At 37.5% G+C, this 23,229-nt stretch overlaps 2 protein-coding genes across 3 annotated transcripts; both read left to right on the top strand.

The window, feature by feature from the left end:
- Positions 1–442: 442 nt before the first annotated feature.
- Positions 443–2,605, top strand: LOC122019626 (subtilisin-like protease 4). Its single transcript, XM_042577080.1, has one exon. It carries the CDS (start codon positions 443–445, stop codon positions 2,603–2,605), a length of 2,163 nt encoding a protein of 720 aa, XP_042433014.1.
- Positions 2,606–11,020: 8,415 nt separating this feature from the next.
- Positions 11,021–20,005, top strand: LOC122021892. 2 transcript variants are annotated; one of them, XM_042580063.1, is made up of 5 exons: positions 11,021–11,174; positions 11,339–11,412; positions 11,488–11,567; positions 18,117–18,268; positions 19,835–20,005. In XM_042580063.1, the coding sequence occupies exons 1-5, from the start codon at positions 11,069–11,071 to the stop codon at positions 19,897–19,899; spliced, it is 477 nt and encodes a 158-aa protein (XP_042435997.1). In that variant the 5' UTR covers positions 11,021–11,068; the 3' UTR covers positions 19,900–20,005. The 2 variants fall into 2 exon arrangements, with proteins under 2 accessions (XP_042435997.1, XP_042435996.1); XM_042580062.1 differs by having other exon boundaries at positions 11,485–11,567.
- Positions 20,006–23,229: the final 3,224 nt, after the last annotated feature.

Raw genomic sequence — 23,229 nt, 5'->3', positions numbered from 1 at the left:
ACTCATTCCAAAAGTTGGCAACAAGAGATTTGGGACAAAAAAATTTTCGTAGCAGATTTCGTCCCAAAAATTTTTACAATGAATTTTTTTTATAAATTCGTCCCATAATTCATCTAAGAATACTGTATTTTTTTTATTTTTTTTTTTTTGTAGTGCATGGTTTTACCATTATTAGAAAATCTAGCTGTATTTTTTTAATGTTATACAAAATAAATTTCTCCAAATGAAGCAAGCCAGCAAGAGCGTTTGAGAATCAATGCACTAAGTGTAAATGTAATTACTATTTTACAGTAAGAAATTTAAAATTTCCATGAATTATCATACGGACTGTATTATATATTTAATAGATTCTATAACGGACGAATTATTATAATGTAATTTATATATATCTACATGTAGTACGGAGAATGTGTCGTGAGATATAGCAGTTTAGATTCTTGACATGGATCTTGTGCCATGGCAGCTCTTTCTTCTCCTTGCCTTGGTCGCCTATCCTTCTTCTGCGAGTCGTTACATAATTCAACTGGAGGAGCCGATTGAGCCGTTGACGGAATCAAACTTGAAGAGCTGGCATGAGTCTTTCCTGCCGCCGGCCGTCGAGGAGTCTGGCGCCGATCGGCGGTTGCTGCACTCCTACAGCGACGTCTTCAGCGGGTTTGCCGCCGTGCTGACGGAGGAGGAGCTGCAGGCGGTGGGGAAGAAGAAGGGCTTCGTCCGCGCGTTCCCCGACCGCGTGCTACGTGTGATGACGACCCACACGCCGGATTTCCTCGGACTCAAGGTCGGGAGGGGGCTGTGGGACGACTCAAAGTTGGGGAGCGGAGTCATCATCGGAGTCATCGACTCTGGAGTGACTCCCGGACACCCTTCCTACGACGACGAGGGAGTCCCGCCTCCGCCCTCGAATTGGAAGGGCTCGTGCGAGCTCGAGACCGGTTGCAACAACAAGCTCATCGGCGCCAGGTCGATGCTCGCAGGCGGGGGTGGGAGTCCTCCCGTCGACGAGGGCGGCCATGGGACCCACACATCCGCCACCGCCGCAGGTAACTTCGTCCGCAACGTGAGTTACTTTGGTTTGGCCAATGGCACCGCCGCCGGGATAGCCCCTCGGGCTCACCTCGCCATCTACCAGGTCTGCCGCGGCGACGACAACTGCACTTCCTCCGACATCCTTGCCGGGTTGGATGCGGCGGTCAAGGACGGCGTCGACATCCTCTCTATCTCGCTCGGCGCCCCTTCCATCCCTCTCGAACAAGATGTCATCGCCATCGGTTCGTTTGCGGCGGTCAGGAAGGGCATTTTCGTCAGTTGCGCCGGCGGCAACGATGGACCTGCCTACTTCTCCCTCTCCAATGAGGCGCCGTGGATCCTCACTGTGGCGGCCAGCAGTGTCGACCGAAGCTTCAGGGCCTCTGTGAAGCTTCCCAATGGGAAGGTCATCGCCGGAGAGTCTCTTGATCAGCCGCGCAACTTCACTAAAAGGTCTCTTCCCCTATACTACTCCATCGACACGCCGACATGTCTGGATCCTCCCGTTGATAGCCACAGGGGCAGCGTCTGGGTCTGCGAGACTGGCGGCATCAGTCCCTCAGATGTTGCGGCGTACGTCAAGTCCCTCGGCGCGAGAGCGTTGATCTTCATTTCCTCTAAGGACGACGGCGCCACCATCATGGTCAGCAAGCTGGACTTCCCTGTAGTAGTGCTCACCGCCCGAGACGGCTCTGACCTCGTATCGTATTTGAACTCCTCCTCCGACCCCTCCGCGTCGATCATCTTCGACGGGACGGTTCTCGGCGTATCCCCCGCCCCCATCGTGGCTTTCTTCTCCTCCCGTGGGCCATCGCAGACGACGTCTGGCATCCTCAAGCCCGACATCTCTGGCCCAGGCCTTAACATCTTATCGGCCTGGATTCCTTCCCAAGACGGCAGCAGTGACAGCCCGCATTACTCTATCATCTCCGGCACGTCCATGGCCACGCCTCACCTCAGTGGCATCGCAGCGATTTTAAAGGCCGCACACCCTACTTGGTCACCGGCAGCTATCAAGTCGGCGATCGTCACCACGGCAGACTCCGACGTCTTCGACGAGTTACTCTATCCAGCTTTCTATTTCGCCAAGGGCGCAGGAAACGTCAACCCTAACAAAGCTGCTGATCCCGGCCTTATTTATGACATCACCGGTGAGGACTACATCTCCTATATCTGCGGCAAATTCGGAGAAGGTGCTAGAAATATAGCGCGCGAAAGTGTCAACTGCTCGAAGAGTGTGACGGAAGCGGAGCTCAATTACCCGTCGATTCTGCTAGCCCCCAAAGGCCAGGTGGCAGACAAGGTGACCCGAACGGTCACGAACGTCGGACCGGCGGGATCGAGGTACAAGGTGTCGCTGACAATATCGAAGTCTGCCGTGTCGGCTACTGTCACTCCCAAGACGCTGACGTTCACCGAGCTGAACGAGAAGAAGTCATTCATCGTGAGCGCAAAATGGGCCGCCAGTGGACCTCCCAATCCCGCCAATCCATTCGTGGAGGGGAAGTTGACTTGGACATCTGTTGATGGAAAGCATGTGGTGACGAGCCCATTGGTCGTCTCCGCCATAGAGTGATGCAGCATCGCTAGCTCAAGCTTGTGATCTTCTTCCTTTTGTAGCAAACCTCATAGGTTGTCTTATTCCTTCCAAATATTGTTTCTGGTTATTAAGAAGGTGTGAATGAATAAGTTGGGTTGGAGACTTGAATAAATAGATACTTTTCCTTTCAATATCACATAGATTAATATACTTATTATTATAATCTTTAATTAAAATCTAAAATACTACAAAAATATTTCTATAATATTATTGATCCACTATGTGAAAATCGATGATAGACTTCGAATATTATCCGAAGTAATAGGGAGATATTTACCGAAATTGACGCACGTGAAGTAAAAGAATTATTTTTTTACTTCGGCACATGATTACTGAAGTCTATCACCGGTTCAAAACCGGTTCAAAATCGGACCGGTTTCGAAGTAAAAACCTTTATTACTTCATCAAGACCAGTAAAATTACCGAAGTAGTTGATGATATATTACTGCAGAGATAACATTGTCTAACGAAGTTTAAAGAAGTTATAACTTCACAATTGTTTATATTATGGTGTAGTAAATAGTTAATGTTACTTCTGCATATTTTGGCTTGATCGAAGTAATTGATATTGTAATACTTCATCGTAGTATAGAAGTAGGAAAACATATTTTACTACACTTCAACAATTTACGTTAACGTAGTAATACATACGAACGACTTCAACAATTTTAATCAGTGACAAAGTAAATACTTTCTTTAACTACGACAATATTTAAATATACCGAAGTCATATGTATTGTATTACTTCATCATTTTTATTTATAGTATCGAAGTAGTTGACTATATTTTACTACAATACAAATTTAATTAACAAAAGTGTATATCGTAATATTTTGCTATAACACAATAATTTTCATCACCAAAATTGAACAAATATATCACAAATATCTGTCAAATATAATTCAAAAGTGTATTCATAAAAGAAATGTTTAAACATAATCCAAAAACTTTTGTATCCATAAATCTCTAAATACAATCTAAACTTTATCTCATAGCCTACACTTAGGCATCTACATAGAAATAGACAAATTCGCTCCATTCACTTCTGACTTCATCATACTGAGATTGATTGTAATACTGTTTGTTTTTTGATACTGCAAACTGAATCATTAACAAAAATTTGAGGATCAATGAAAAATAACTTAATATTTTATAAAAAAAATATTTCATAAAGAAAATTCACATTTCTCTCCAATTGTGGATATTCATCTAAGACTATCTCTTTCATGTACCGCATCACACAATATCCACATTCAACACCACCATTTTGTTTAAGATTACCCTAATGAAATTGAAAATGTCATGCAAGAAGTCACAATCCAAATAATAAGAATTATTAATTGATGTCTAAATACATAGTCACAATACATACTGTCAATTGTTTAAAACCTGGTCCTTTTGAAATACCCCTTGATGCATTGTATATCTTGACCCCACTACATTGTAAAAATAGAAAATTAGTTTTTCAACTTATAATGAATTGAATGCATTCAAAATTAGCATAAGTTACGACTTACTTGGTCACAATAGTTTGTCAAGCATGATCTCGGTTCCTGTTACTCAAAGTCTTTTTTACATCATACATTGAGAACGGTAAATTGTGATTATTTGGCAACATATCCCCAAAATCCAATAGTAAATCTGAAAACAGAGCATCACTCATTCCATGCCTTGCTTTGGTATTGTACAGTTTCACGAGTGCACTCAATTTTGTGTAACGTTGACATCCCTTGTACAGCGGCTTCTCTGATTCCTCTAAAAATTTCATAAATTCTTCAGGGTTTTCTGTATAGTTATCATACGCTGCCTCACACATATGAGCGGTTTCAAAGTTGTCATAATCATTATTAATTGGCTCCTGGTTGACACTCCATTTTACTTTATCATCTTTGGCGGGCTCACCATGCCAAATCCAATTCACATAATTTTGACTAAAACCATGGAAATAAAGATGCTCTGAAATGGACTTCACCGATCCTTTTTTAAGATTGATACATTTGCAACAAGGACAATGAATATCATTGGGGTCAATATTGGGATTCTGTAAACAATATCTAATGAACTGTTCCACACCCTCCTCATACTGTTTGGACCTTCTATCCAAGTATATCCAAGATTTATCCATTTAAATCAAGCAAAATCTACAAACAAATAGGTCAACATTAAAAGATATTAAAGTGAATAAACAAAAGTTAAAACTACATGTAGTTCAAAATGTAAATCCCATGGAACTTTAATTTATAAATCCTAATGCAAGAATTAAGAAGAGACCATTCAAAAAGGTAGGTGTGTGGTATGAAGAAAATTTTATTAGCATTAATAAACTAACTTCTAATGGTATTGAGTTGTTTATAATATGGGTTGGTTAACAAAAGAGTCAATCAGTAGTTTCATAATTATGTTAAACAAATGGTGCGCATGACTCATGCTATGTGGATGACTAGATACGTTGGCTTAATTTCATTTTCCCAACTTTTTATTTATAGTTTAACGTTATTTTGTAGAAATTTGGGCTTGAACTTGATGTTAAGCTGATAAGATTGTTTTTTTTTGTTGTCATATACTAGATTGTCAAGGAGCATTCCTTTGCTTCTTGATTCCTTTGCTTCTCATTCAGATTCAGATGAATCTGGAGACAAAAAGATCAAGAGGAGAGACTTAAGGAAGAGAAGATAAGAATCATCGGATGATTATTCATCATCGTCTGAAGAGAATGAGAGGAAAGGCAAGCTAAAGCGAAAACAAAGAAAGAGAAGTGAAAAATAAGCGAAAGGAAAAAAGATCTGGTAACCATTTCTAGAACTTTGTCCTTTTTTCTTAAACTTATTATTATTATTATTATTTTGCACAATCGGTTTATATAGTTTTTGGGATGTAGAGTTATGGACTTAATTGATTTATTGTTTTTTTTATTGCTTTATTGCTGCTCAGCAGTGGCCGTTTCTGACAATGATAGTGAAAGAGACCTATTTCATCAAAACAATGAAGAGATTGTAAGGAAGGAATTAGGGTTGGATTGGATGCTAAGATCCACAGATAAGATGATAGAGAATAGCCATGAACATGATGTAAAGGAAGAAACTCAAAAGCATGAAACTGTTGAGGTGATTTCAGGACTTAGTCTAATGCCCTCCTTTTGCAAAGGTTTTAGAATTATTATTTTATCAACTCAACTGGTTTAAACTTTAATTGTATATCATACTTATGAAATTACTATTATTAACATATTATTGATACAATAATTACTAAATGTCAAGGTCTTTAGTAACGGAAGGTACGACATGGAAGCTAAGGCAGATGTCAAGAAAAGACCGAATTAATATAACATCAGATTCTACAAATGAGATTTCGAAGGGCATGATCTACGGGGGAAATGTTATGGGAAAAATATCCACTAAGTCAATGGATGGAATGCTTGTGAAGCAGCAAAGCACACCAGAGTAAACAAATGCTTTCTTAAGATATCAATAGAGAGTCAATCCTATTGTGACACATGTTAAACAAAATTAAAGCAATATAACATAGTTGAATCTGTGAACGGACAAGCAACATCTAATATCACAGCATTAATCAAGCCATTTACCCTAAGCACCACAATCCACCTTAATCCTTCATCTTATGCAAACTGTCATCTCTGAGACACTCTGTTTGAACCATGATGAACTCAGGAAAATTAATAAACAGTCCTACATCCATATTCATTGACTTGGACCTAACTAGTACCAACTCAATTGAACCCCATCTCATCTAAATTTCATTCTACTTGACTTTCTGTAGCCATATCCTTTTATGCAATTCAATATAAAAATTAGTTTTCATATAATTATGGGCAATGTGAAGAATTGTTTCTGATTCATGCAATAAACTTGGGATCCCAGGATTTAACCATCAAGATAAGACTATCTTTTAAGTCCTAACACCTCTAGAGAAAAACATCACAATAGAATAACAAGCTTTCAATTATTTTTTTTTGCCACGAATATAGGGAAAAGCACGAGATCAGAAAAATCGGGAAGATTGACAAGAGGATCTCGCCAACAAATTGCTAAGATCTTGAAGATTAACAAAAGAAGAGTTTCAATCTAGAAGAAAATAGATACAACACTAGTAAGAAATAGGATCTTACAGTGGAATCGAGCGGCGAGCACAACCCTAGCACTGTCGCGTCGCTGAAGAACACAACCCTAGCCGATGGTTGATGAAGAAGAAGGAAACCTAGCAGGTCGTGTTGATGAAGAAGGAAATCGTCGAACCTTGATGAAGAAGAGGAAATCGCCGCGTTAAACCCTAAACTTGTATGTCGCGTCGGGAAGAAAAAAGTCGGGAAGGAAAAAGTCGGGAAGAACGGGAAGCAATGAAGTGAGAAACATAATAAAACTAATTAAGGGTTTAGTACCGTGGAGATTAATTGGGTTGAAAAAATTAACCGATTTAACTCATGTTTCAATTGGTTCAAACTTATTACTTCATCACTTAAAATTATAAATTTTATTTTGACACTTATTACTTCATCGAATATATATTACGAAGTAAATCCTCGCTTAAAATTATATGTGAAACCCACTTTTTTTAATTTATGAAGTCTAAAATAATATTTACTATCCTAATTTTATTAACGAAGTATATTAGCATATATTACTTCATAATTAACAATTGCAGAAGTAACCAGTGGCGAAGTATATCATCAAAATTCACATAGTGATCCCTCTAAAATGAACCAACTCTATTTCCAATTATTTTTGACTAAGCTTGGATGATCTACCTGAGACGTTCGATGAGTGATGTGGGAGGTATGAGAAGTTTTCACGTGTACTAGGAAGTCAATAGATTCACTGAGATTGAGGTCTAAGTCAAGATTGATCTATAAGATCATCTTTGCTTGGCCTTGCTAAGAGTCGTCGCTCTTCTTGGGTGAGCCAAGCCGCCACTCTTCTCGGTCGAGCTGATTCATCGCTCTTCCCAATTGAGGTGATCCGTCACTCATCCCGGCCAGGTCGTCACTCATTCAACCCCTCTCCAGTCGGTCCTATACTAACAACTAGTCAACTCAACTGACTAACAACACGTGGGCTCCATGTGGGTTGTCAGAACACACCATCGTCAGAGCAAATGGAATAATATGATTGACATAGCATAATCCCACACGATATGCTATTATACACAATCAGAATGTGAGGCGATATGACTATTTGACATGATGATGTGACATCTTTTTTACTCAGTCTAATAGACATCTTATCTTCATTAATATTGGAAGACAAAGACAGCTCATGACATAATATAAAAGGAGCATAATATAAAAGGAGTCTGCTACTGCAGGCCAAGCTATGCTCTATGCTTGTTCGGAGACTTCGGCGCTTCTACTTCAAAACCCAAGTCCCACGGATCTATTGATAGATAATCCACTAAATAACCTCTTCCGGAACCACCAGAAGAGGGATTTAATACAAAAAAGTTGGAAGAGTGTAACAAACTACACTTTTTGTTTATAAAAATTAAATGCAGAACTTTAATTTTTGTTACCAAATACTTTTGTAGACAGTCGGCTCGAGCTCAGTGTTTGGATGACTTCTCGGTGCTAATCAGGCATAGTAAAGTCGTAGCAGGGCAGCAGCAGGAAACCAGAGTAATCGGAAAGCCAATCATACATGTAGAAGCTCATATAGAAGTTGATGATGAATGCTTGGTCGAGACACCCTTATAGAGAGCGTGGAAGGCGCCTTCCCTAGCCTTGAAGGCGCCTTCCATAAGCAAAAATCTATCCCAAATTCATTACTCCTTATCGCCAACGAGTTCTAAATTTTATCCATTGGGAAGCACCTTCCATAGCACCGAAGGTGTCTTCCATGAACAGTACTGAAGCCGCCTTCCAATGCTTAAAGGCGCCTTGGGTAGTGTTCACCTGAGGCCTTTTTACTCCTTTTGTCTTGCAAGTTAGGTTAGTCCAATACGACAATATCTAACATGCAAAACAAGGCTAGCACAATAATAATATGATTAATTCATAACTTAGGCCCTGTCCTCTATATCAGGATCTAGTCAGGATCTAAATTTAGGTTTCTAAAATAGGCCTAAATTGGAATGATGTCTACTGTTCCATCAATTGGGATGCGTCCTCACTTAGTCAGTCTCCTTTAGTAACTTACCTTTACTTACTATGTGTCAAGTTATCTCCTTGACGTCAATCTAATCCACCAGGTCGTCTTACCGAAATCACACATCCGAACTTTCTCCTACCAAAATCCCACACCTGGACTTCGCCACTCGGGAATAGCACATCTTGATTGAACTTCCTACCTTGTGTCAGGTCTTCTTTACCCATCAAGTTAGTCAACCCCACACACTCGGTAACAAGGTTAGATCATGATAACACCTAACTTAACTCACTTGTTATTCATCAAACTCTGAGTTAAATCGTTAGTGCAAATTGCACTAATTAAAATAAGATTTTTAATCAACAACTCTTACAAGATCGTAGAAAGAGGAGAGGGAAATATAGCTTAGAAGGAAGGTAGGGGTGTCTGACTTAATTACTCCGACGCTCAAGTCAATCTCCATTGAGGGAGAAAATGAAAAAGATGAACAATGTAGAGGAGTAGAGTGCATGCATCTGTATAATTATACTACCTCATATGCCCTGACAATCCATATAATGTACCATTTGTGATGGTAGCCCATGAAATATGGAACCCACCTTAGGGATCTAGTCCACTAAGAGGGGTCGAGTCTGGTTGGTGACAGAGCAAAGGAAAATATAATTCATTTTATGCTTGTGTCTATAATTTGTTAATACAAGAGGAAAATATAGATAAGTGATTTGACACTCACAAACTCTTATTCTAAAAAGGTAGATCCGCTACCTTAGCGGCCCCTCTAGTGCCGACCCCACGGATATGGAGGGAGGTTTATGCAAGTACACAGGCCATAGGCGCATGGCGGGGTAAACCCCAGGTCGTCAGTTCCTGAGAATCGACCCCTGGCCATTACGCCAGAGATACCATGCGCCCACCGTCTGCGCTACGCCCTGGGGGCCTCACAAACTCTTATTCTAGATTATATGATTCGTTATTAGATCTCTCCTATAATGTCGTTACACTTTCTTTTTTGAATACTTTTAGGGGTGAAGAAGTTTTTTACAAATTTAAGCTTACAATATCAACAAGGTTATATAATATTAGATAAAATAAAATATAATATTGCTTTCAATCTCAATTGTATTTACGTAAGTGGCCAGCAGTTGATATCAACATCTCGAATCAATCCCCTCTTTATAGATCTCTTATTCACAAGCGAGCCCCAGGGTATAGCTGAGTTGATTATCATATGACAGGTTTACAGAATTCAGCAAGAGTTGAATTCTAATAAAGATCGAAGAATTACCCTCCCATGTGATGACTAACTTCAATTTCTTGATTTACTCGCTACCAATGGTATGGGATAGTAGTAGGAGGGGGGCGCTAGGATGACAGATTCCATTTTTTACATAATTGTTCACAAGCGGAGCTAACATGGGCCCGTGTGAGTAGTTGCCACACTGGTAACAACATAATAAAACATGATTACATATGTTTTTACCCTAAGGCCTAAATTATCCATCTCCTTTCCCTCTCCGCAACAAGCCACCCAACTTCATCTCCTTCCGACCTTCCTCTCCGCAGTAAGCCAACAAGAAATGCCCTCCGTTTGGACCATCTCCTTCCCTCTTTGTAGCCAGCAAACAATCCTCCATCTCCTTCTCTCTTTGTAGAAAGCTAGTAAGCAACATTCTCCATCTAGACTATCTCCTTCCCTCTCCGCAACAAGCTAGCAAGCAATGCCCTCTGTCTCCTTCCCTCTCCGAAGCAAGCAATGCCCTCCGCACAGCAAGCCTTCGCACAACAAGCAAGGAATTCTACTCAAAAGTAACCCAATTTTTTTTTCCTATTCAGCAAAAAAAGATGCAAGGCTGCCATGCGACTGCTTGCATTGCCCGGTGAGGCAACCTCTCGAGCTACCGTTGCCCCACTAAGTAGCAACGTGACCATTACTTCGCTAGACAGTGATTTAGCTTCTAGATAGCGCTTAGATAGTGACGTGGCTGCTTGTAATGAGAATTATAAAAGATAAATTGATAATGAAGTTATTAAATAAAAATTTTAAAATATGAAAACTCAAAAACGAACAATTTTAAAATAATTATTTTGTGATGTTTTAATTATAAAATTTTATATTTTATTAATTATATTATATTATTACTTATACTGAAACAATCTAGTAGCTCCGCCCTTTCCTTATACTTGCCCTTGATTATAATAATGAAAATAATTGTGCTCTTTTGATTTTTCACCCATCTGGTGGCCCGGCCCATGTAAGACCATTTTAACAATGACCAAACCGATCGCCTCCGCCTCTGCCTATTTCGATTCTCATCGTTCGAAGAGAGCAGCGGAGTAGCTGAGCATGGATTTGGAAGGGATTGCCTCGATTGCTCTGCTTCCGTGCGGTTCCATCTCCGGTCACTTCATCACCTTGCCTCATTCTGTCTGCTACGGCCTTCAAGGGACGGGTGAGCCACACTAGCCATTTACATTAGAGCCTGCTTCCTTTCTCCATCTTTTTCTTTTTCACCCGGATTTAGGTTTTACAGAAGTTCTCTTTCTTTTAAATTAGTCAACTTTCATCATGTAATCTGAAAAGTAGCTACTTGTGTTGTTGTTTCTTCAATTAAAGAATTGTCCTGCGAGAGGGAGTGTAGCAGAGGTGAAGACTATCGCCTGATTAAGCTCTCAATAATTGACTTCGCCGTAAGCCCACCCATTTGACTGTTTGATTGTCGTGTGTGCCTTTCCTAATATTATTCTTCATACTACATGTAGCAGAACAAAAGAGAGAAGGTGGTTGTGGTGGAGTGCAGGGGACATGATGCTGCTCGCTTTAAAAATGTTGATCATGCCCATGGGTAACCTTTTTTCTTTGAAATGCTGATCTCCAAATTATCTGTCTATCAATAGAAACTAACTAGACCCTGCAAGATACCTTCTTCTATACTAGGCTAGATATGGGTATGTGAATAGACAAAGAACTTTATTCGTCTCTTAAATTAGATTGGAGGTCAAGTTGTGCTTACTTACTTCCTTTTAATAAATCTTGTCTAATAAAGCCAGACCTCAAACTAAATTATAATCTTATGGATTAGTAAAAATTATGTATTGTTGGTGCCTGTGAGTACTCTTAATCAACCTCTCATACATTCTTGATAGACACTGACATATTGCCCCAGAGCATAGCGTAGACGGTGGACGCATAACATTTCTGACGTAATGGCCAGGGGTTGATTCTCAAGAATTAACGACCTGGGGTTTACTCCACTATGTGTCTAATGCCTGTGTACCTCCCTCTATATCCATGGGGTTGGCGCTAGGAGGACCGTTAAGGCAACGGATCCACTTTTTTTTTTTTTTTGTTTTAGATAGACACACTCTTGAGTCAGACATGGAATTCTCTTAGATCGCTTATAGAAATTTTTAGAACTAGCCCTTTGGACACCTAGGACCATACTTGCAATACAACACTGTGAATGTTGGTTCTAAGTGTTGTGATTTTAAGTGCCTTTAATACCACTTATAGAGTTGAAGACACTCAAGCGCCTTGTTAGAAACCATATACTTATAGCTCCAGATCCCAAATTAGGTGCTTTTTGAATGCACAATTATATTCACCACCAGACTATGTTGTGGAATCTTCATCTCCTGTCGTCGAATAATATAAACACACAAGAAGAAGAATAGTAACTTAATGTGGTTAGCATAAGCTTACTTATTTGAGTCTATATTATATGAAAACAAAGGTACAATGAAAATTAGATGAGGAAGTGCCACTCCCTAAAATAGAGATCTCAATATCAATTCTACACTCCTTTTTTAATATTGATGGAGAAATATGAAAAATCTCACCTTCTTTGCTCATTACCGGTTAGACACTTAGTTCTATTTAACAACAAAGCTCTTCTATATAAGCAAGATGAGCGTCCACAATTTCCAAATGCACCTAAGCCATCTTCTAAGCTCCAAAATGCTCCATCACTAAGGGAACTATATGTAATAAATAAGGCAAAAACCCCATTAAACTCGTTGGAAAGTAACCGTAACATAGGGTACTATGCTCTCAAGCTTTAACTAGGCATGCTGGTCTCTGAAGCCTGAGCATTGTGAACTCTAGCATTGGTTGTGCAAGATGGCCAAATTGGCCCTACGTATTCATCGACCTTAATAATCTCCACCTTAGTGAGATGTCGATCCATTGCTCCATTTGATACTCTAAACTGATCAGCTAAGGCTACTTCTCTTGGTCTAATCCATCAGCTCATGCGCCAAAGCCATCATGTACATTTGTTACTTCACCTTTATTGAGCCAATGTGCAGCCATCTAGTTAATGGCATTACCCAACCATGGAAAGAGATCCTTAGCTGATCATTTTAGAGCCACCTGACTTCTTTGCATCTGGTCACCATCTCATATGTTTCGGGGAGATCTTTGAACAATAGAGATTACTTTGCATGGTTCCTGTCAAATGGATTTGTCTACCATAGGCATCTTAGAAACTCCACTAGTTGCCTGTAGTGGTACATCTTTGAATCTTTTTTCTATTGATTCAGTTAACTTATATTCTTCCTCATCTTTGGGATAAAGTCTACTTGCCTTAAAATATGTTGTGATTCTATTGGTAATTTGAGTTTGATTGTATTGATTGTTTGGATGTTCCCCTTTGACTCATCTCTTAAATATATGGTTTGCATTGAACGTGTCAATTTGTGTCCTCCTAGTGCAAACATACATTGCACAAGATGAGTCTAGGATAAAGAAGGAACATTCTTTTCTTTTGAAATTACAAGAATAAATATCTTCTTCCTAAAAAAAAAAAAAATGTGGAACCGCCACATCAGCGGCCCCCCTAGAGTCGGTCCCGCGGATATGGAGGGAGGTAAATGCAGGAACTCGATTGTATGCCTTGAGGCTTTGCCTTCTTTATAGACAATTCCTCTTATAGTGACTATATACCTTGCAATTGAAGGACTAAACATTTTCTAGAGATTTAGCTCTAATCTAGGTTTATGATGTGCTTACTCTTGTTATCCATTCCTAACTCTACTTTGTGTACTTGTGCACTTTCACTCCAATATGAAACATCCATTCTTTTCCTTCCTTAGAGTAACATATGCAACAGGTTCACTTGTCACCATGTCTCTCCTACTAATCAGGAGAGCCTTCACAAAACAATCAAACGATGGATTGCCTATGCTAAGTTCTGAATTTTAAGTTTTTTAAACAAGTTTAATCCCTTTTAAAAATTTTAATACTGATACAAATACTCACTCATGATCTTAGATGCATTGTTCTAAGATCTAACAACCTCATTTCTAGTATCACTTAGTGTGATAAAAAATGTCTATGGTGCTACTTGATGAGATTAGAGACTCTTTTAGTATGGTTTGCTAGATTTCTCTACCTTAAGCCATACATTTGTAGACCTAAATTCGGTTTTTCATAATGAGGAATCACCTCTACTGCAATGACTACATGGTAGAATCTTCATTTCTCACTACAAAATAACAAAAAAAAAAAAAAAAACAAAAGAAGAATACACTTAGTTTGATTGAAGTCTGCTCCATAAGGAAATTCTAAATTTATATAATATAAGAGAAGAAATATAATGAAAATTGGATATTCACATATTGTACAAGACATCTCTTATTCCTCAACTCCTTGCTCAATGCTATGGAGAAAATATAAACCTCACCTCTCAATTTCACAAACAACAAAAGCTCTATCTGAGAAGAAAACTATTTTTTCTACAACCAATATGTCTCATCCACCACTTCCAAATGCACCCAAGGCGCCCTCTAGGTCCTGAAATACTCCATTAATAAGGCAATTGTAGCTACTGAAAAAACTCACAAAAAATGCAACCTTGAAAATAAAAGTAGGTACTATGTATGTACCTTGGATACGATTGGGCATTCTTGACTCAGTAGCTCAGATGTTGTGTGCTTCAGTGTAAGCAAGAACACTAGGCCAAAGTGGCATAACATTCCCACCAAACTCCAACTTCCGAAACCATAGGAAAAAGGAGAGCTATGTTAAGCTCCAAAAGCAAGCATAATATTTTTTTTAGTAATCTCATGTAATGCTATTGAATTATAGTTGTAATGCTATTGAATTATAGTCGACCCCAATAGCCTATGCTTATGGCTTCTTGTTGTTGTATAAAGACACATGATAATGTTAGGATGTATACTAAAAGTCTAGCTTTTGGTATAAACATTTATCTAGAAATAAGAATCACATTGGTCAAATGTCTACATTTATGATAAATGTATTTGTTCAATTAATTTATATTGTAGATAACATGGTGTGTAGTGTCACACACAGAGGATCATGTTATCAACACCTTATAAATTATAAACAGTAGCTCACGACCAAGATGGAAAGGAACAAACCGTTGGAAGGTCGTAGTGTAATTAGGTATTAGTTTATCTTAACTATATAATTACACTAGTACAATTAGAGTGTATTGAGTAGGACCATTAGAGGTTGTTTCTTTTATACTGACTTTATAAAGGAACAAAGACCTCAGTTATTATGGAAGTGTGTGCTCTTAATCCTAATATAATAACAAGCACATATATTTGATATTTATTTTTTTAATTTATCAATGGGTGAGATTTAGTTCGATAAATCAATAAGCCCGATAAGTTGGGAAATGATATCACTTATAGTGTGTGTTGTTGATTATAGAAGGAACCTGTGCCTTAGAAATCTAGGTTGAGAATGTCCCTAAGAGGAGCTCATAAGGATTGTCATGTTAAACCCTGCAGGTGGACTTAGTCCGACATGATGTTAAGGTTGAGTGGTACTACTATTGGGCTAAGATATTAATTAAGTGAGTTGTCAGTAATTCATTTAATTAGTGGACATTCATTATCTTAAACACAGGGAGACTAACACACTCATAATAAGAAGGAGCCCAAAAATGTAATTTGGGATTGGTGCGGTAGTTCAATAATAGTTCTCTAGTGGAATGAATTATTATTGATAAAATTAAGTTGTGTGTTCGGGGCGAACACGGGATGCTTAATTTTATCGGGAGACCAAAATCAATTCCTCCTCTCGGTCCCTATCGTAGTCTCTTAATTATAGAGTACTACACCCACCTATACCCACCTTATATACCCACCTTCTTACCTATCCTATAGGGGCCGGCCAAGCTAGCTTGGAGACTAAGATAGGGTCAGCCATGGCTTGGTTCATGGGTGAATTCATGTGGCCGGCCCTATTAAAATAAAAAGGAATTTTAATTTTAAAAATTTTTCTTATGTGGATAACATGATTTAAAAGAGAGTTTAAAAATTTAAATCTTTCCTTTTATAAGATTCTACAAAAGATTAAGAGAAGAGCTAAATCTCTTTCCTTATTTGTAGATTAAAAGGTTGATTTTAATTTTGGTAAAAACTTTCCTTTTAATCATGTTCATGATTTAAAAGAAAGTTTAAAAATTAAAAATTCTCTTTTATTAGTTTCTATAAAAGATTAAGAAAAGATTTAATATCTTTCCTTATTTGTAGATTGAAAGGAGATTTTAATTTTTAGAGATAACTTTCCTTTTTGGAAATTATCCACATGTTTAAAAGAAAGATTTTAATTTATAAAATTTCCTTTTTATTAACCAATCATGAAGGGATAAAAATTATTGGAGAAATTTTTATAAATTTCTGGAAACAAATTAGGAAGTTTTAATTCTTGTTTTAATTAAAACTTTCCTTGTTTTGGGGAGAAAGTGGCCGGCTAAGAAAATTGGAAAAAGAAAATTGATTTTTAATTAATTAATTTTTCTTTTTCATGGCAAAAGAATTAAGGAAGTTTTTATTAAAATTTCCTTATTTGCCAAGACCAAGGATTATAAAAGAGGGGGTAGAGGTGCCTTAATGGCCAACGACTCTATTCTTTTTCTTCCTCTCTTTTCTTCCTAGGTGTGGCCGGCCCCTAGAGGTTCCCCTTCCCTTCTCTCTTCTCCTTCTTGTGGCCGAGACTTCATCCCTCTTGGAGACATAGAAGTGGCCGGATCTAGCTTGGAGAAAAGGAGAGAAAGGAGGTTTGTTTCTTGCATCCCTTGGAGCTTGGTTGGTGGAAAAAGTTCTTCATCCTTTGTAAGTTTTTGCTTGGCCGAAACTTGAAGGAAGGAAGAAGAAGGTACCTTGGTGGTTCTCATCTCGGAAGATCATTGCTCACACAATGTCCGAGGTTAGAAGAGGAATACGGTAGAAGATCAAGAGGTCATTGAAAGTTCACAAAGAAAGATATAACTAGTAATTATTTTCCGCATCATACTAGTTTTATTTCTTTGTAAAAATACCAAATACAAGAGGCATGTGATTCTAGGTTTCGAATTAGTTTTCGATGTTGTGTTCTTTTGTTTTCTTTTCGAACTTGTGCTTCGATTATTCTTTTTGGTTAACCTAGAGTTATTTAAGGAAATTAAATATTAACTTTCCTTAAAAGGCTTTGTCTAGGCGGTGGTGGTTGTTCCCATATCCAAGAAGGCCATGTGCCTCGCCATGCAGTCCTGGAAGCCAAATTGGAAATTAATATTTAATCAACTTTGTGACCTAGGTGATTTGGATCGAACGTGTTAAGTTCCGCAGGAGATCCAAATCTAAACCTAAAAGAACATATAAGTTAAACTTGGGATCAAACGTGTTAAGTCCCGCAGGCGATCCAAGTTTAATTTAAAAGAACACATGGTAGCTAGGAAAGGTTCAGATTTTGTACAAAAATCCAAGTTTAATTTAAAAGAACACATGGTAGCTAGGAAAGGTTCAGATTTTGTACAAAATTTTTGTACAGAGGAATCATTAGGTTTTCCGAATAGCAACCAACAGATAAGGACTTAGATTTTTAACTATAAAGTATTGAAGGATCATCTTTTAGGTTCCCTTGGTCGCATTTGGACCAATCTGGCTTGGTGATGCTATCACTGGTTGGCACTTGACATACAATTATCTTGTATAATCAGAACATCTTTATTTTTAACCTTCTGTTCATAATGATGACTTAATGATTGGAAAAGGATTGAATTGTATGTTCATTAATACTTTAAATTATCAAGCATTCTCATTGTTTTATGCTATGAATATGCTATCCTAATTAGCATTTTGTTTTCAATGCTTGCACTCTTTTATGAGGACAAAGAAGCAAGGTAAAGTTTCCTTCTTCAAAGTTACTTTCTTTCGTTTCCCATTCTTGATCTACATTAAGCTGCCGGTGAAGCTTGGTAGACAAATAATCATTGTGCAACTTTGTTCTATGTTGGTCAGAATGATATTTATCGCTTGACAATATTAACAGTATGGCAAGTTTATGCAAAAGATATTCATGAAATGGGCTGTTTGGCTACTAGCTGGTTAATGTTCCCCTTTGTCAATAATGGATTTATGATTTGTGAATGCTACAGGTGGGAAAATGATGTTGTTGATATGGTAGAGCAGAAGCACGGGAAACAAGAGATATTAGTATCATTTGAATGTGATACACTTAAGGCAGATAATGCTGCTGAAGAACACATCAAGACTTATATGCCTAATTTAGTTGGACTTGATGCTGTTGGTAGGCACTTGACTTGAATTTTGTATGGCATTCACTTTGGACCTTGAATATTGAATCCTAAGTGTTTCTAATTAGTAGAAAATATTGGATTGATGGTGAGACTAGAAGGTGGGGTGAATAACTAATCACTTTAAATCATTCGTTTGTCTCTACAATCACATTAGCATGCAACAAAATATCAACATATCAAAACATCAAAACATAAACACAAACAAGGAGCAATATTAACATTTAACCTTTATGTGGTTTGGAATCCCCGTTTCCTATGATTTATGACTCATCAATGAGTCACTCTTGAGATTCCTCTATAGTTCCTCCTCCTTGGATGCCTTTCAAAGGGTAGAAAAACCTCTTACAATCCGAGCTTATAATGGACAACACGATACAATAATAAGTAATAACAATTACAGCATAAAGAAGTAATTACAAGATGAAACTCTACCTTATGGCTTGCTTTTACTTGTTGCTATTTGCTTTCACTTGTATTGACACACTTGTAAGCTTTGTTGCCCTTCTTATAATCTTCTTGTTTGAACAGCCCACCTACTATTATGCCCAATTATTTGAATTCCAACTTACCCTAGTCTAACGACTACTTTGGCCCATGTTGATTGCACCATCTAGCTCAACGGATACTTCAATTGATTTTCCATCTAATGGACTTTTGATTAATCTACTATAGCTTGTAAACCATTTGATGGCAGATCAATGGTTTTGTTTTAGCTTTTTTGCTATGCCATCAACCTTAATCGATTGACCGATGATTAGTCAATTGATCTTGCCTTAGTCGATTGACCTATGATTAGAAATATTATGTTTGCCTAGTTGACTCAACCATTAGTTGACTGAATCCAACCTTTAGTCGACTTGATCATTAACTCTGATCAACTGTAAGGTCGAGTCCTCGTCTTAGTAAGAGACATTTGTTTCACTTTTTCCTCGCCAATACCAATTGGACTTTTTAACTACCAACATCTGTTGAAGTTTTCCACTATCAAAACTTGTTTATTAGACTTTACACTTACCAACACTTGCCAACACCTATTGAATTTCATCAATGCTAAGTGTCCAATCAACCTTAACTCACTTGATAAGATTCATTGATAAGTATCTAGTTAATTGTAGCTTATTTGACATATCAACCTAACATAAACACTTAATTCAATCACATTGCTTAAATATCAAACATCATAGTCTAATACGACCAAGATGGAGCATGATTGCATCAATAGAAAAAAGAAAGTTCAACAAACAAATAAGATCACCTAATTGCTAAATCTTTTCTATCAAGTTTCTTTATCCACAATTTCTTTTCCTCCATAAGCATTGCATCAGATCATTTTATATTTTTATGAAGTCAGTTTTTTTTTTTGAAGCAAAAAATTGGAAGAGAATACATGATTATTAACCCTACCCTATTATTAGTTTCTTTTGAAGTGTTGATTAAATATCCTATGCGGAGTTGCTAAAAATCTCACAGGCAGCCTTCTATACAAAAAATTATACTTTTGAATTTGAACATTTAATGTGATGATTACTTTTATTTCATTATTTTCCTTTCTGCAGTTAATGTTGGCCGGATGAGTATTTATGGCCTCGATTTTGAAGGGAGTGATGAATCAAGTAAGTAGGAGGAATGATGAATGTTTCCATGTTTCAGTGTATATATTTTCAAGACTTGCTGATGGAACACAAGTATCACAAATTTAAGAAACTACTATTTCTTCTCTTTGGAAACTAGTGTTGCATGTTAGGTCCTGAATCTTCTTCAAGCAACAGTTTGTGTTGAACAAAACATAAAATTCTTAGCTTTGGTATTTAGGCACTCACAATAGAAAGAGTGGATATCACTTATTTACCTTGACTTCCCTTTTTGGTATGTACAATCGAGGATTTGTGCATAAATCTGGGGCACTTCAAACTCTTTATGTGATGCGGGATTGCACCCCACTACACCTTTAACAAATTAAAACTTCAAATGTCATTTTATTTTATTGGTTTAGTTTTATAGATCTAATCTACTTTCAGATTTTTTTCCCCCAAAGTTTTCGTTTGGAATATTCAAATCAAAATAGTTTATTTTTGTTCTAAATTTCTTACCGAGACACATTATTGAGACACATTACTCGATCTTACAATTGGCTTACTTGAAATTATGCAATCACCGACCGCTAGGCAAGAATGTTGGTTCCCATAAGTAGGGGCCCTCCTACCTTACAATGTTATCATAATTATTGAGCGTTATGGTCCGATTAAGAGTTGAATAAATGCTCAGTTGTTTTTGAAAATGCATGGTCCGATTATCATGTGTGATCTACACATGGTATTCATTGATTTAGAAAAAACTTATGATAGAGTTTCAAGAGAAATTATATGGAGAATTTTAGAAAAGAGAGGTGTTAGCGTAACATTTATTGAATTAATTAAGGATATGTATGAGGATGTAATGACCAAAGTAAAGACTTCAGGCGGAGTAACTGAAGCATTTCCAATAAAGATAGGGTTACATCAGGGATCAGTCCTAAGTCCCTATCTTTTTACACTAATTATGGATGAACTCACTGCGCACATTCAAGACACAGTACCGTGGTACATGTTGTTTGCAGATGATATTATTTTGATAGATGAGACACGTGAAGGAGTAAATGCTAAGCTAGAATCTTGGAGGAAAACATTAGAAGGGAAAGGTTTTAAGCTTAGTAGATTAAAGGTTTTAAGCTTAGTAGATTAAAGACAGAATATATGGAATTTAAATTTAGCAATATTAGAAGTAATGAAATAATTGTTAAGATAGAAAAGGACGAGTTGCCCGGAACCGAGAGATTTAAATATTTAGGATCATTTTTATAAAATAATGGAGGGATTGAGAGAGACGTCTTACATATAATACAAGCAAGATGGGTGAAATGGAGGGGAGCGTCGGGTGTTTTATGTGACCGTAAAGTACCTCTTAAACTTAAAGGTAAGTTCTATAAAACCGCTGTTAGACCTGCTATGTTATATGGAGCTGAATGTTGGGCTATGACTCGAGCACATGAGCATAAGATGAGAGTTGCAGAGATGACGATGTTAAGGTGGATGTGTGGACATGCGAAGATGGACAAAATAAGGAATGAGAGCATTAGAGAGAAAGTCGGAGTTGCATCTATTGAGGACAAACTCCGAGAGACACGTTTAAGATGGTACGGACATGTACTTAGACGACCAATAGATGCTCCAGTTAGACAATGTGAAATTATGATAAACATGCATATCAAACAAGGAAGAGGAAGACCAAAAAAGACTTGGTTAGCAATAATAAAACAAGATAAAATTTATTTAAATATAGATGATGATATAATAGGAGATAGAGCTCAATGGCGTAAAAGGATTCATACAGCCGACCCCATCTAGTGGGAAAAGGCTTGGTTGTTGTTGTATGTGTGATCGACAAAAGCAATAACTTTAGGTGAGAAAAATATTACCAAAAGAGCATCTCTTAGTGTTCATCTTTGACACTTGACTATGATAAATGATCAAATGAGATGTTCTTTCATGAGTTCTTATGCCAAATATTCTACAAAGGACCTTTACACAAGGCCTCAATTATTATTCCTTATGTTGACATATTTTGAACTTGTGTCAACTAACTTATATGACAGTTGAAGACCTTGATGCTAAATTTGGATTAATTTGGTCTGCACAAATTTAACTTGGTTGACATACTATTGAAAATAAGATGTTTGTGTTGACCAACATCATAACTTGGTCAACACAAATGCCTATGTTGACCAAAGAAATATCTTAGGTCAACCTAAGTTTCTTTCATATATTCTAAGGGTGATTTAATGCTCATCTTAATATGTTTGGCCTTTCAATCACTAAAGATTAACTTAAAACTAAAAAGATAGCCTATCAAATATCCTCTAGGGCTTAGGATAAAACTCTCTTGGAAAAATTTTACTTACAATTTAAATCCTATCAATTTGATAATCTACTAAAAAATAAACCCAAAATTACATCAATCAATGTGACATGGAGTAAATTTTCAAGCTTGATGGCTAACATGAGTTCCAAGCTTCTCACAACCCCCATTGCAATCCATGAAGTTCATCATCCAACTTTAATCACTTTAAACTTTAATTTGCATGATATCTTGCACACTTCATGTTGAGATCATCACAATGGAAAGCAACATAATAGCACAATGGCACAACTTTTTTTTTTTTTTTTGCAAGATTTCCATGTGATATTAGATCAAACCATATCAATATAAAACTTTTAACAAAAAATTTCATGTTGAGATCACGATTGAAAGCAACATAGTGGCACCATGAGCAACATTTTTGTGAGATTTCCATGTGATATTAGATCAAACCATATCAATATAAAACTTGTAATGAAAAACTATCACACCTTTATTGGAGATGGACAAAGCTACATGCCCCCTCACCAATCATGCAACAGGAGCTCTCATTAGAGCATGAAAGTGCTATTGTTTGTTGGCGAGGGAGGGAGGAGATGGGTTGTCAACTCATTAAGGTAGTTGGTGTGATCATGGTCTAAGTGGTCAGTCTCAACCATGAATGAATTTAGATCGTTGGGGTTTTAAGTTAGTTTTACCTATTTATCTCATATGTGTGTTAAGTTGTGCATGGACTTGATAGGATGCACATGAAGCTCGCGGAGCTGGTGGCTTGATGAGATTGAGTGTAGATGATAACTTGGTGTGGCCAAGATGGCATGTTTAGTAGCTAGAAGGTCCTATGGAGTTTGGAGAAGGCTGTATAAGGCATCCAAGGGGCCGCGAGATAAGAGGTATTTAGTAGTGTTGGAGAAGTTTATAGAGCTTAACTTGGCGTGGCCAAGTTGGTTGGCTCGATAACTTGAGATCCACCAAAAATAGAGAAAGAAAGGTGGAATGAGATATCAAAGGGACTATAGAACAAGGATCATCAAGGTGACAATGTTGATAATAGACG

Source organism: Zingiber officinale, chromosome 9A (assembly GCF_018446385.1).
Source record: "Zingiber officinale cultivar Zhangliang chromosome 9A, Zo_v1.1, whole genome shotgun sequence".
NCBI classification, from domain to species: domain Eukaryota; kingdom Viridiplantae; phylum Streptophyta; class Magnoliopsida; order Zingiberales; family Zingiberaceae; genus Zingiber; species Zingiber officinale.
Note: the sequence above shows the minus strand (reverse complement) of the source record. Positions and strands in the feature narration are given on the sequence as shown.